Raw genomic sequence first — 14,218 nt, 5'->3', positions numbered from 1 at the left:
ACAACGTCATAAAGAATCATAGTTATTCAATTATTGTTGATTGAAAGACAAAAATACAAAGTACTTGTTTGTTTTTTCTAACAAATTTACCACAGTTTAAAATAAAGTTTGAATATTTTGTATCCGAATTTAATTATTGTGTTCTTTTATTTGACTTTAACTGATGTCAGAATTATTTAATTTTGATTTTATAATGAACCATGTAATTGTTATTGTTTTGTAAGTAAGATAAATGTATATTGATCAATGGAGCGACCTTGTGTGAAGCCGGATACTTAATCTAGTAGGTATTAAAATTATAACGAAAGATGTAACATATACTTACCTCATGTATTGTCAGTTACATAGACAGAAATTATCACATGGTAATTAATTCTTTATGCAAAAATTTAATTGTATAATTAATTAAAAATATAATATGTAAACTAACTAAATACAAAAGTGTGTAGTCAAAGAAAACATTTTGAAAAGTGATTACGAGTAGTAAGAATAATAATGTTTTTATACATTGTCTTCATAATTTATTTAAGATACACTTAAGAAGAAATGTTGTCATTTGATGACATGGGTTCATATTTTTTTTGTATTAGTATAGTGTCTAAATAAATCCGTATTTTTATCCAAAGTTTTTAAATGAACACAGAAAGATCTCGAAACGTCAATATTAATTTTTGAATAAAAAATAAAATTTAATTTTTTACTTATAATAGATGCAAAAGACAACATTAAATAAGAACTATTTATAAACCTAAATACGTGTCTGGTATTATTCGTCACGATATTATATTTCATAGCCTTTCATAACTTCTTGTTACAGTGTAATCTAATGTTTTTAATTGTCTCGGAAATTTGCATACAGAATTTCGTATTAAAACGCAGGAAGTCAGTGAGTTCTCTCATTAGAATGATTAGACAAATTTAATAATAACTAGGGCAAAATGAAACTTACAAACGAATTCATTACAACTGATTCAGAATCTAGACCGATCTCGCTTTAGACTTAGGTAGGTACATAATTTCTCGACAAAATACGTACTGCTGGAAAACCTAATCACAATTAGAATGGTTTTATGTCACATAAGACGGTAGACCCAGCGCAATTCATATCCATATTAACATACTTCACTACGCACTCAATGAGAAGGCGAAACGATTGCAAAATTTCATAGTAAGTAAATTTAACGGTCTTTCTCATTATTTTATTTTTGAATAAAATTACAATAAAGAACAAGATTTATTGAGTTGTGAGTTATTTCAATGATTTTCATATTACAAAATAGCTATATACTGGACAAACCGCACACAGATCGAAAAAAACATGCGTGAGAGAGTTAACCAACGTGGTTGACATTGGGAAAGGATTATCGCTGAATAAATTACGTCATACAGAGCTACCCAAGAGATATTAAAGTACCGTGATGGCCAAAAGCAATGGAAGACTATATACCAATTAAGGGTAGAGATAAATAGGGGAGCCTTTCATCGAGAAGTGAATGGAATGGCTGAGATAATAATAATATAGTGACGACTAATGAGAATCTATAATATTATTCTTTTATCATGAATAGGATATTTTACTGGGAGTTACGTACTTTAATATATATTTATTCCTTATGAGAAAAGTGTGTGAATATTAAACGTAATACATATGTCAGAAAGTAATGTTATTTAAATGTTTAAATTTAATATTACTTATCTATACTTAAAGATTTGATATCAGAAAATTCATCAAATTTGAATTAATATACGTAATTAAATCAATAAATTAGTGTGTATTTTGATTGCCAAATCCTTTACAATGATCCTCGGAAGAGACGCTAGTAATCTTCTTACATGATGCTTGTTTAATGTTTTTGTTAATATACTTATACACTGAGAGGTTTCTTTTGTATGTAGGTGTACATTCCATATGGAATGTATAAGGTTATTTATATAAGAAAGAAGGACACGCATTTTACAATTCGTATTATACTCATACATTTTTTAAAGTCAGCATAGTCGAGAATTTTACAACACTAAGATATTTTATTGTAATTAATATGATACTGTAGTAGCGGAGATACTTATAAAAGTAAAACACTAAACCAAACAGGTCAAAAGGCAGTAAAATTATTTCACAATATACGGAGCAAATATTCAGTTTCCGGGAAGGCGGTATGCATGCAGGCTGACCTCATATATCATCGCGGGCGGTTCTCGATCTGGCTAGCTTTCCCTATAGCGTTCAGGATTATCAGGGTAATAATTCCCAAATCCTCCCTGTTATTGTGCACCTCTCGCAGCCGCGATTAAGGCTATTACCGCTTTACTTGGGTGACCATGTTTGGTTTTGGCGATGGAGGGGACTTTTTATCAGGCCCAAAAGCTTGACATTTTTACAATCTTGTTGACAACATAAAATATAGGAAAAGCTCTTCCGGTATAATTATAGAAGTATAATGATATACAGTATTGAACTGTGTAGAATTGTAGCTTCTTATGCGACATTAAAATTATCGTGTAAAATTAAAAACGAGTTCTTAAAAAAGCTTTTAATACTTTGGAAAAAAAATATGAAGCAATTATTAATTGCTTCATTTCATGATATTAAAAATCAATAATAGCCATAATAGATGTAATGGTTTATTCGTAAAAAAGTTTTGTTCAATCTTCTGTTGCGTGAATTTTTAATAAGCAAGTATGAAGTATAGTCTCACTCACACGTTATAAATATTTTTTCTAATGGCAATATTTTTAAGGTGTTACAAATGATCTGTGTATTTTCACCAACGATACAAAAAGTAGTTTTCTTTAATAATATATAATTGCGTAGGTAATAAGATGGTTAAAATATGCGGAAGTACGTAGCATCGCAAGTCACATAACCGAAAGGAGTGGTGGATTGATACAATAAGCAAACCACTAGTCGTGTAATAGAGTCTAAAAGAGAAACATATAAAGTTAAACTTTAGATATTATGTACGTCTGTCGAATACCTTTAACACCAAGAAAATACCTACTGTCATATTTAAGTATCTACCTAATTGTCATTAAACGAGTATTTTTTAATATAAAAATAATCTTTGTTACTTTTTGTCTAAATAAAAATAATATCGTTAACCTGTGCTATAACTAGACCACTCGCGTGAATGAACGTTTCGTAATTATTATCGTTAAGTACATGTCGTTATAGTAATACCTGTTCATGTAATATTAGTAAACAAAGAGTGTATTCAACTTGGCACTTTAAGCACATAAATAAAATGTAATATTCCACCTAAAAACGTAATTTTATTTCATGAAATGCATATATACCAACCCCGCCCGCTGGAGAATCATGGCAGAATGCAGGTGAAGGCGCATTTCGAGTTAGAGAGAGATATTGCGGAGTTTAGCTGTTTACCTTCCAGTAAAAGCAACATTATTCGCAGAAATTTGACGTTATACAATTACGAGAGGTATTACTGTTATCAGAGTTAAGCTGCAGACGTAGAAAATGAACAATCAAAGGGAATATAATATATTTTGGATTTGCCGATCTGAGATAATTTTAGATTTTGAGAGTTGAATCACAGTGAAATATTATTAATATTATCGATTATCATATTGACAAACATCTTAAATTAACCAAGATAGGTGGGGATTTAGATAAAAATGTTGCTTCACAATTCTCTTTCAATTGCAATTATTATGTGTTTTGCTTAGTAACTAATCTTTGGAAATATAGAACCTGTGCAAAAATGGTAGCTTAAAAAATTTTATATTCGATTTTTCAATTTTAAGATGGTGGCAATTATTAATAATACATATGTGTTATGTTAGCCTGTAATTATAATTTTCAGAGAATGTCCTAATTACACACAAATTGTCTTCGATGGAAAGTAAAACTATATTCAAAGTGAAGATTATTATGATTATTAATACACTGGAATATGAAGATAATATATAATATATACGTTGTATTCTCTCAGGATACTTTTACATCGTGTCACAATACTGTATATAGCCGATATGTATAAAATTGTGTCTTTATTAAATATTCTGCACATAGTGTCTACACATATTTATACTCGTTTTAAAATGGTCATTATTTGGTACATGCGAATTATTTATGTCTGTCACGAATTGCACAAAAGTTTGGCAAAGTTTTCAGATGAGAAATCATTTCCGGCAGATGAAATATTCGGAAACATTAGCATAAAAACACTCCTTTTTACATTTTGTCAAAAATCACGTATGTATAATAATTATTCATAAGAAGTAAATCACAAAATATTTGGATCGTAAAAGTGTCACAGTTCAGGAACTGGATATTAAGTAGTTTGATAAGTAGCGTTATCGAGGAGCCGTAACAAGCCTGTGATGTAAGAATAATAATGGTGAGAAATCGGAAAAATTTGTTCCCAGAAAAAGTCCCCTGAAATGAAAAACGTAGAGTTTTGGGGTCATTGTTGGACCGCGATATCTGGGCCGTGACTGAACGTGACGTATGAAGCTGAAATATAAGGAGAATTGATTAATGGCGACGCTAAAATCATTCTTCGGTCGCAAGAACAAAGTCGAACGACAATCGCCGAAATTATTAATAATCGAATGACCAAAATTCAACTTTTTCCGGTGCGAAAAAAATAGTCGGAAAAGAAGTTAGAAGTTTTTTTTATTATCGCATTTCAACGATCAATGAATGTAATAATAACGATAAATTTAAAATGATTAATTGCCTTCGGTTATTGAACATAATCGTATTCCAATAATATTAAAATTATATATTGCAACCCATCATTTTGTAATATTCTTTTTCCCTTATTTATCGATCTACAATTTTAAAGCAAACATTTAATAAAGTTTCTGTTAATTTTACACAACGATCTACGGGTTTATTTACGGGTCAAAATAAACAACCAACATAGTATTATCCTAGAATTAACAAAAACTTTTTTCAAAACCTCACTATTTTAAATTATATAATCCATTTTTTTAAAATAATACTATCGACTGCAGATACTCATTCAAAATTAAATTTTAATTCAAAGTTATCAGTTTGTAAATCATAAAGTTTTGTAATATTCTATAGAAATCAGTTTTATTAATCTTAGCAAACCGCGTTATAATTTTTTTCATCTTCAGTATAATATATGCCTCGACAATATAGTATAAGTACAACAACCAATATATCTGTCGAATATATTTGTCAATAATTGTTGTATATTCACCATATTATGTTTAATAATATAATTTGGAGATGCTGAAAGGCGAATACCGGGCCGGTAAAATAATATATAATTAATACAAACTTTAGGTAACCTGACCTCATATTAAACCTATTAAAGTAGTAACAAGAAAATCTTGCACTGTCTTTGTACTTACAGAAAATTATAGTAGTATACTAATTAGCATATAATGGTGTAGTGGAGAGTATGCACACACAGACAAAAGATCTGTGCGATATTAATTATATCACAAAAAGACGTTATATTTTTACAATGGATGGTAATTAAATAAGACAGTAAGTGACAATTAAAGTTTAATTCAAGTGACTGATTCTATTGAATAAAGCAATTCAATAGATTATGGTCATATAATAATATATAGAGACATTACGATTTAAAGGCAATTCAATGGAGTGTACATACAAATGAATACATAGTATTTATGTCAAATTGCGCGGTTGAATTTTGGTCAAATATTACTAGAATGAATTTCAGCTTAGGTCAGGGATATAGTAAGAATGGAAATAATAATATAGTATATACAATTGAATTATAATTATGGGGAAGTTCTTCGGCTTACCCTCTTTCTGGTCTCATAGTCGAGCGCCCCGGCGACGTAGATGGCGCCGGTCATGTTCTTGACGGCGAAAGCGCCCCCTATGTTACCGCTCGTGATCTCATATCGAATACGCGAGGCTGAAACAAAATAGAATACAAAATTGTTATTGATGTAATTGTAAAAAATATATAAATTTATCACAATACAATAAGTTTATCACGTAATAAAAGTAAGTACCCATTGTTAATACCTTGATTAAAAAATCACAAAATATATATTCTAAATACGTATAACAACTCAGATGCATACGATACTTATTAGTTAATTTCGTCATTATTGGGTATGGTGGGGTGACCAAAACACATTGGCCGCAATCCTACGCGGATTCAAGTTCCGCCCGGTATCGATATTATTTTATTTGTCTAATATATCTATATGTTTCTGAGGTATTTCAAAGTAAGTATATAAGTATTATAAAAAATGCTACACTATTAAATCATGTATATTATTTATAGAACAAAAAATACTTTAATTGAAAGAAATTTGTTTAATTGACAAATTATGCTACCAATGTTGGCCGAGCGGTAACGTGGCGGCTTATAAGCTTGTGAGTCTTCGGGTGGAAGACTCACATTTTTTTATACAAGTAAAATAAAAAAAAATGTTAAGAAACCTTTTTGTGAGTATCATTTACCATAGTAGCTTACATGTAGATACAATAGATAGACTTTATTAGATGTACATCTACAATATATATATATATTTTCATACACGACTTATATTATATGGGATGTGTTTTGAATAACTATATTATACTGTATTGCAAAAGAAATAATAAGGTTCAGTTATATACCTAACAACAAAAATGTAGTTCAACGAGTATTTTTGAGTTCAAATACTTATGCATAAAATTATATAAAATTTTAAAATTTCTACATCAAAGATTCTATGTCAAAAGCGTATGATTAAAATAACTCTCGTACCCATAAAAGGGGTATAGAATTGTAGACTCCAAGTTATAAAATAAATATGTTTTGTATGGTTAACCGAACAGAATTTTCATAGTCAAAGTCGAGTTGATTAAGCAAGGATTGAATGGTGAAAGCTTCAATGAAAGCTTCTATGAGCAGAGAACTCGTCTAATATTTCGTATGCTACTTATAAATATCAATTTGGTGGTATGTAATAGAGTTCGGCCGAATAATGTAATTTTGAATATGTCTGCTTTTCACTAAAATAATAGTTTAGCTAGTACGCATATAAAATTTGTTGAATGTGAGCAATTAAAAACGTACTAAAGACAATAATTAGACTATGAATGGAAATTTGCCTTATAAAAGATAATCACACTCATTCCGAGCATTGTTGATAAATTAGGTAGTGTTTTGTTTAACTCGTTGCGAAACATCAAGTTGGATGACTGTGAAATTTGTAGATAGATTAATTAATAATGGTTAAATATTATAATAAAACACCATTAAATAAAGAGTATGTACTTATAGCACTTAGAATATAACATTTATTACCGAAAATAGTCTTTCAACACCATTATAAAACATACTTAATGTAATTAGGATTTTTATTTATTTATATTGTGAATTATATCATAATGTAATACTGTATTGTAATAGGTGGTTGCTTATTTATGCCTATTTTTAACAAACATTTTTTTGGATGTTTGCGTGTAATAATTGTATTTAAGTTCACCAGTTGTATGTTCTCCCAAGATGCAGAACAAACCTGCTACTGGTGCAATCGCTGTGTTCACAAATCGTTATATTTTCCGTTTAGATAAATGAGTTTGGGTAGATGTTATTTTATATATTTGTTAAATTATGTCTATTTAGGTCATTTTATATTCTGATTTTAAAAAATCTTCACGGTAGAGTACCCACTTATTGCTAGAGTGCGGTCCTCGAAGCCGTGCATGCAGGTTCGATTCTGACAAAACTCTTTTTTTAATGTGCGTGTGATTTAAAGCAAGGACCCAATTGGTTAGTCAAATGGTTATCAATATTTTTTTTTCGTAAAAACGAGTAGGTTTAAGTATAATCATTAGGTACCTAAGAGCGAAATAGAAACTTACTTATCTATCTACTAACTGATAAGAGTTTAGACTTAATCAATAGAAGTGGCTTTTTGGGATCTGGGATTAGTTTTTAAGTATCTTTATCATTGTTTCTATATTAAAAAAAAATACTTTTATCATTTTATGTTATAACTTAGTAAGTATGTTATATTGTTATAATATTATATTAGGTACTTATTAAAGGCATATTGTAGCATATTAGTAATTGGGTAGCATTTTATGAAATTCTCATTTTCAATCTAATATTATAAAAAGACGTAGGGGTTAGAATAAAACTATTATCAATAACTATTGAAATTAAAACTTCACCAAGTACCCACACTCGATAATTTGTATCGACAATAGTAAACGCAATGAAAATATTACAGTTGATATAGCTTATGTTTGGCCAATTATGGTAACGCGAATTCCATACAAATTCCCTACCCACGTTCATATTTATTGTGACCATCCAGGCAATGCAGTATCAGACACATTAACAAACAAATGACAATTCAGTTATCTTCAAAACATAAACGCATCAAGACGTGTACTCGTTTGACCATATCGTCACCCCAAAGAAATAATTCAATCACGAATTATGAAATAGAAGTTTTCCCAATGCCACGTCAATCACAGTAATTCACAAACATTCAATAAACTAGAGAGTGACTCAACAAACAGTTATCGCATGGGAGTGATAGTGGTAGTAACCACACCACGGAACCAGCTCAGCGCGCCCGCCTCATCATCATTAAAGAACAGTGCCTGAAATACTTGGTATAACCCCCCCCCACAATTAGAATCATCCCTGTCTATAACATTCCACTAAAAAGCGCAGCCAGCATGAAATATCCGAAATAAATATCGACTAATTCCTTAGAAGTTCATAATTACTATTTATTAAAATTACACTATTGTAAAATAGAATAATTCCACCAAGTAAATGTTAAATCAAGCAATAGTTTACAATTATTATATCCATATTTTTTTTCTTTCTTAAAGTCCATTGATACTATATATATGAAGTAAGGAAATTAATCTGGTCTACGCTGTATAAATTTATTATGATGAAGCTTTATATAAGAATACTTCCAACTATATTATTATAAGATGTCAACTATAATTATTATCAGAATTCTAATACACAAAGAAAAATAAATTACCTCTAGTAAAAGAGCACAGGTAAGAAGAATAAATAATAATTATATTTGAACTGTCATTTCCACCGTAGCATTACAAAGGAAATTCAGCGAAGACAATATAATAATAATAGTAAGTAAGTACGTACATATTTTGTTTTATGATACGTATAAGCAACGATGTTGAATAAACCTATGTCAAATAATAAACTATGGTGTAAACAGGATTATGTTTAAAAGGTGGTTACAACGACTATATTATTTATTTTCCGTAAAAATCTCAGTAATTGAAATGTTATACGGGACATACGCAAAAGCATTACAAACATTTGAATACGTAATCATTTTCTTTGAAAATAGCGTGTTTGTAGAGAGTACAAACATAATTTTCTCGTAAAAGGTATAAGAGTATTCTCAAAGAATGATGAAGGTAAACAAAATGAAACTGAGTGCTAATTAAAATGACGGGAATATTAATTGTCAATTGAAAGCAATATTAATTAGGTCTGACGCTGAAGGAAGCAAAATGCTTACAGAAAACATACAGATATCGATCGACCTTTGAAGTAAAAGAAAGGACAAATAAATAGGTACCTACAAATAAAGAACGATCATTAAATAGTTAACATTTACTCGATATGATTCAATTTTACAAATATTATAATAATAACGGTTTTAAAACAAGTTTTACATCAATCACACGATAATTTTAACATTACAATATTAATATTTTTAAGAGATTCAGCGATTTATTAGCTATGGTAATAATTTCTCCATCACTTGTAATATACTTTTCGTATATGATGAATACCAAGTGATAATGTAGCAACCGTAAAAGCTATTTTTAATAACCTGTGTCTATTACTTCATATTCATTAAAATAATATATAAGAATTCTTGAATGTCACTGTATTCGATCTCACGAGGAGCTTTAATGAGTATGTATATCAATATATATGTTTGAGTTTATGTAATGTTATAATAATTATTACTGTCAATATTATATGGTGAAGGTAAAAAAAACTGTGAATTGTGGGATAAGCTTTAAAAGCTTTTCAAATTTATATTTTTTTCTTTTTAAAATTATAACAGATCACGAGGACCAATGACAGTAATGCAGTGAAACAATAGTGTATTTACTATTTAGTAAAAAAAAAAAAAAAACACAGGCTTTGAGAAAATCATATAAATATATTGTGATTTTAACGAGAATCGAATATACCTAATAGATTTTAATAATTGATGTGTTATTCCTGTAAATAGTTTAAACCAATTTTTATAAATTACCCCAATTTCTTTCGAATGTCTCAATAAAAACCCCCCCTCTTCTGTCAATTTACAACTTAATACCTTAAGCCTTTCTCGCACTCAACTGCCTTTATAATAAATATAGCATCACGTAATAAACTCACACGTAATTTTCGTAACTGATGACCGCATGAACGAAACATTTTTTTTTTAGTATTTGATGGATAACAAACGATTTTTAAATTATTTCAAATTACTACAGAGAGTTTCTTGAAAAGAAATACGTCATGTCTACTATAATTAATTAATTCTTGGAATTTAAATTAATTAATATTATACTGATTGAGAATAAATAATGATTCGATCTAATATCCTATTTTTGCATGGGCTGCTCACAAAACAATTATTTTAGACACTTGATGTAGGGATGGTATTATTGAAAGGTTTTTACAAGATATTATAATAAATATGATGAGAACTACTATTGTTAATCTTACCTTTAAATCAAAGCACGAAATGAGGCTTATCGTGTTAATCATTCCTAATTTAAATTAGAATCAAGTTAGATTTTATCGAGGGTCAAATCAGGGAAATATAAATATATAAATAATCCGATACTAAGCTCTCACGTATAACTATTTATTTCACTCTGAATGTAAAATGTTAGTTGGATAATTATTTATACCAGCGACCTAGATTTTACATTTAATAAAAACTACCCAGAACTCAACGCCGGTCTCAAAGATAATTAATTATTTTTAAAGGCCTGGAGATGACGACGCTTCAGTTATTGATATCCAGAAGAATAGCAAAAATTTGATCCAAAAAACCGTAAATTATACTTTAAAAAATCGGTCAATAGATGACTGCCGTAATATAAATATTAAGATAATAATCATTACTAAATTTGATTCATAGACGGCGTCTGGGTGAGTGACGTTCTCGTAAATGTAAATACATATTGACAAATAATAATTACATCATTAATTGAATTGGATTTTTTGCGGTGAGCTCCATTATAAATAATTATCATCATGAATTACTGGTTGAAGTCTTTCCCTACCTTCTTCCACTGTTTTCGATCCCTAGTTATTCATGTGAATTCTGGTAATAGTGGCGACCATTTTTCGATCGTTATGAACTCCCATTCACTGGAAACATCTCACTAGTTTTCTAATCATTATATCAATGTTTTTGATGTGATGTGAAAAAAATGTATTTGCTACATTATGTATACAAATATTCTGAATTTATTTATTTGAATTAAAAATAGTTTACTCGTAATTATACGCTTAAACATGTTTTCTTTATATATCTACGTTTACAGCAATAAAGTTAAGCTTTTGTAAAGTTGTATGGCTATTATGAAAATTTCATACGTATAAATGTTTTCCAGATTAACTGGCACTTCGCTCCACCTCCCCACTGGAATGTAATTGTTTCATCGTTTAATTGCATTAAAACACAATGTACACATTTGTAAGTGTGCGAATGTGTTCGTGTATTGCGTATTACGACTATTATATTATTAGGGTACCTAAATGTTGTGTATATGCACATGAAATGTGAATTTCTGTGATTGTGTGTATGTAATTTGCAAATGAATCTTGCACTGTGCAGCAATACTTTCATAGTAATAATTTGGCGCAGTAAAACAATTTTCTAAAATCGGAGTTGCGAGGGAGAAAACAAGAGTGTTCAATGGCTGGCTGCAAACTTTTAAAGTTTACGTTTCCAATATACAGGAATTAACAACAAAATTAATTACGTAATATTTTGTACACTTGGCGCTGAATAACGAAAATGAGAACAAAGAAAAAAAACAATTTACTTACAAAAAGTTACGTAATTATAAGCCAATTTTAAAAAATATTCTTTCATTGATTATTTAAATTATTTTTTACTGGAAGATGGATTCTTCGTCGTTTTCATACTGTGGATAATTGAGAATTTTATTGAACGTCTTCGTTACATTTCTCCAGCGATCTTTCCATTCCATCGTCCACATCTTTCAAAATATTAAGAGGCCTGTACTTGTCATTCACTTGATTAGACAATCAGGCAGCAGACCTCTATCCTCCATGTCAATAGCCAAATATTAGCCGAACTGGTATTTTTTCTTCAAGCTATGTGGCATGTACATTTGTGTTCTCCATATTATGTTTGTACGGTGTCGAGTTATGGACCCCGAGAGCAAGATAGCAGAAGGTAATTGATACTTTCGAAATGTGGTGTTGGTGGTTCATATTTTTTAACTATTGAAGTTACCGACCGTATGTTTGGTGTGAAGCATAACTTTTATTACCCAGAATGAGCTTGCCATGCACTAAAATATGCTTTGGACTGAATTTACGTTGAAGTTAAGGGTACCAATGGGAAAGAGAACCACATAGAAGCAATTTTTTAAATATTTTTTTTAATAACCAGTCATCTGGAGAATCCAGATAACTAAACCGGTCTCGATAATATGTTTAAGAGACATTCTGCAGTTTTTTTGAGATATTATTTGACGTGAACCAGATAACCAGAAACGGAGCATCGGCGCGCTGGAGTTTACCAAGTGAAGGAACTGGGGGTAGCCTTCACTCCATCATGAGAGAAGCTCAGAGATGGAGAGTCTTAGTCGATAATAATAAAACTGCATTTCAGGATGATCAAGATTCTCAGCCATAGAACAGCAGAACTATCTCGACACATGTTTTGGATAGATTCTTTCTTTTTTAACTGATAAGAATCAATCAGAACAAGTATTGATTTATTATAACAAAAATCTATAATATATTTTGTGTTAGATTAAAAATGGTTTAACATAAAATGAGATATGTTTTTCATCATATATTAAAGCGCGTGTTTATGTTAAAGATATTATTTTCTCAGCATAAAAAGAAATGGAATTTTTTGCTCCATATGACAGCAGTACAGCACAGCACATAAGGTTGTAGAAGTTATGGGCCACGGTAGATTTACTTTGTGGCGAATACAGCCAACGTGTTAACACAATGCACCCTCTCGAGGGAGGCGTGCCCATTTATTTTAGACCTCTTTTCATGTAATGGAATATATCATACTGTAAGCGATAGGAAGAGATTATACAGTGGACTGGCTCTCAAATTTAATATGTATTATGGGCGACTTATTAAATTTAGGTTTATTCTGTTATAAGGAACATAGTCAAAATACAAGATAAAAACATGTTAAAGGAATTAGTTATTAAAGTGAGACCTAAAAGATGAACTTTCGTGTTTCCATGAACTGTCTAGAATGAGAAAAGGTGATACAATATCACTACAATTATTCACAGCTCCTGACTTTGAACATATATATTATATCATATATTAATGGCAAATATATGTATTAGGATCCATGATTTAATAATGGTATTATATAAAAGTTTTATGTGCTTGGTTAATAGCTTTGTTTACATTTGTATAAAAAGTACCAATTTCTTTGCTATTTCTGGGGGTGCGTATACTTGTATGAGAGATAATTAGTTTCCTTGTATTTATAAATTCAATAGTGCTACTCTATATAATATATATTATAATAATGGGCGACCTAAATGCAAAAATAGGCCAACCTAGATAAGACAAATACTCAGCTACGAAATCAAAAAGTATGGAGAAAGAAACCAGAGAGGCCAGAGATTAACACTTTGAAGGAAGCCTTAACCCGAAGAGGGGCTCTTACAAACCAAACAAACTAATTACACACCATTGTCCAATTTATAAACATTATCTAATAGTATTATATACAAAAATAAAAATCTTAATATATATATTATGTATTATACAAAACTATAAAAAAAAATATTAATTAATATTAAATAAACTACAAAATAAGTAGATAATACAACCATAGATAGATATATATATACATACTAGATATATTCATAGGTTATATATATATATTCATTAGATATAGTCATTTAACTGTCATTTACTTTTGTTTGTAAGAAATAAAAAAAAGGCTTTTAAATATACATATATATAAAAGACCACCAGACGAGTATTTA

General features: G+C 29.6%; 1 protein-coding gene across 8 annotated transcripts in view; it reads right to left on the bottom strand.

Annotated features, from left to right (window-relative positions):
• The window catches only part of CadN (neural cadherin), an 835,618-nt gene that overhangs the window by 29,599 nt on the left and 791,801 nt on the right, over positions 1-14,218 (bottom strand). For all 8 annotated transcript variants that reach the window (XM_085956138.1, XM_085956137.1, XM_085956141.1 and 5 more), the window contains one exon: positions 5,770-5,885. In XM_085956138.1, the coding sequence (XP_085812264.1) occupies positions 5,770-5,885 (116 nt within the window). The remainder of the gene's footprint in view (positions 1-5,769; positions 5,886-14,218) is intronic.

The sequence above is a fragment of the Rhyacophila brunnea genome, unplaced genomic scaffold, assembly GCF_057557595.1.
Source record: "Rhyacophila brunnea isolate RB1 unplaced genomic scaffold, BYU_Rbru_1.0 scaffold_5, whole genome shotgun sequence".
Classification (NCBI taxonomy): Eukaryota; Metazoa; Arthropoda; class Insecta; order Trichoptera; family Rhyacophilidae; genus Rhyacophila; species Rhyacophila brunnea.
The sequence above is the reverse complement of the archived record's forward strand: the minus strand, read 5'-3'. Positions and strand labels throughout refer to the sequence as shown.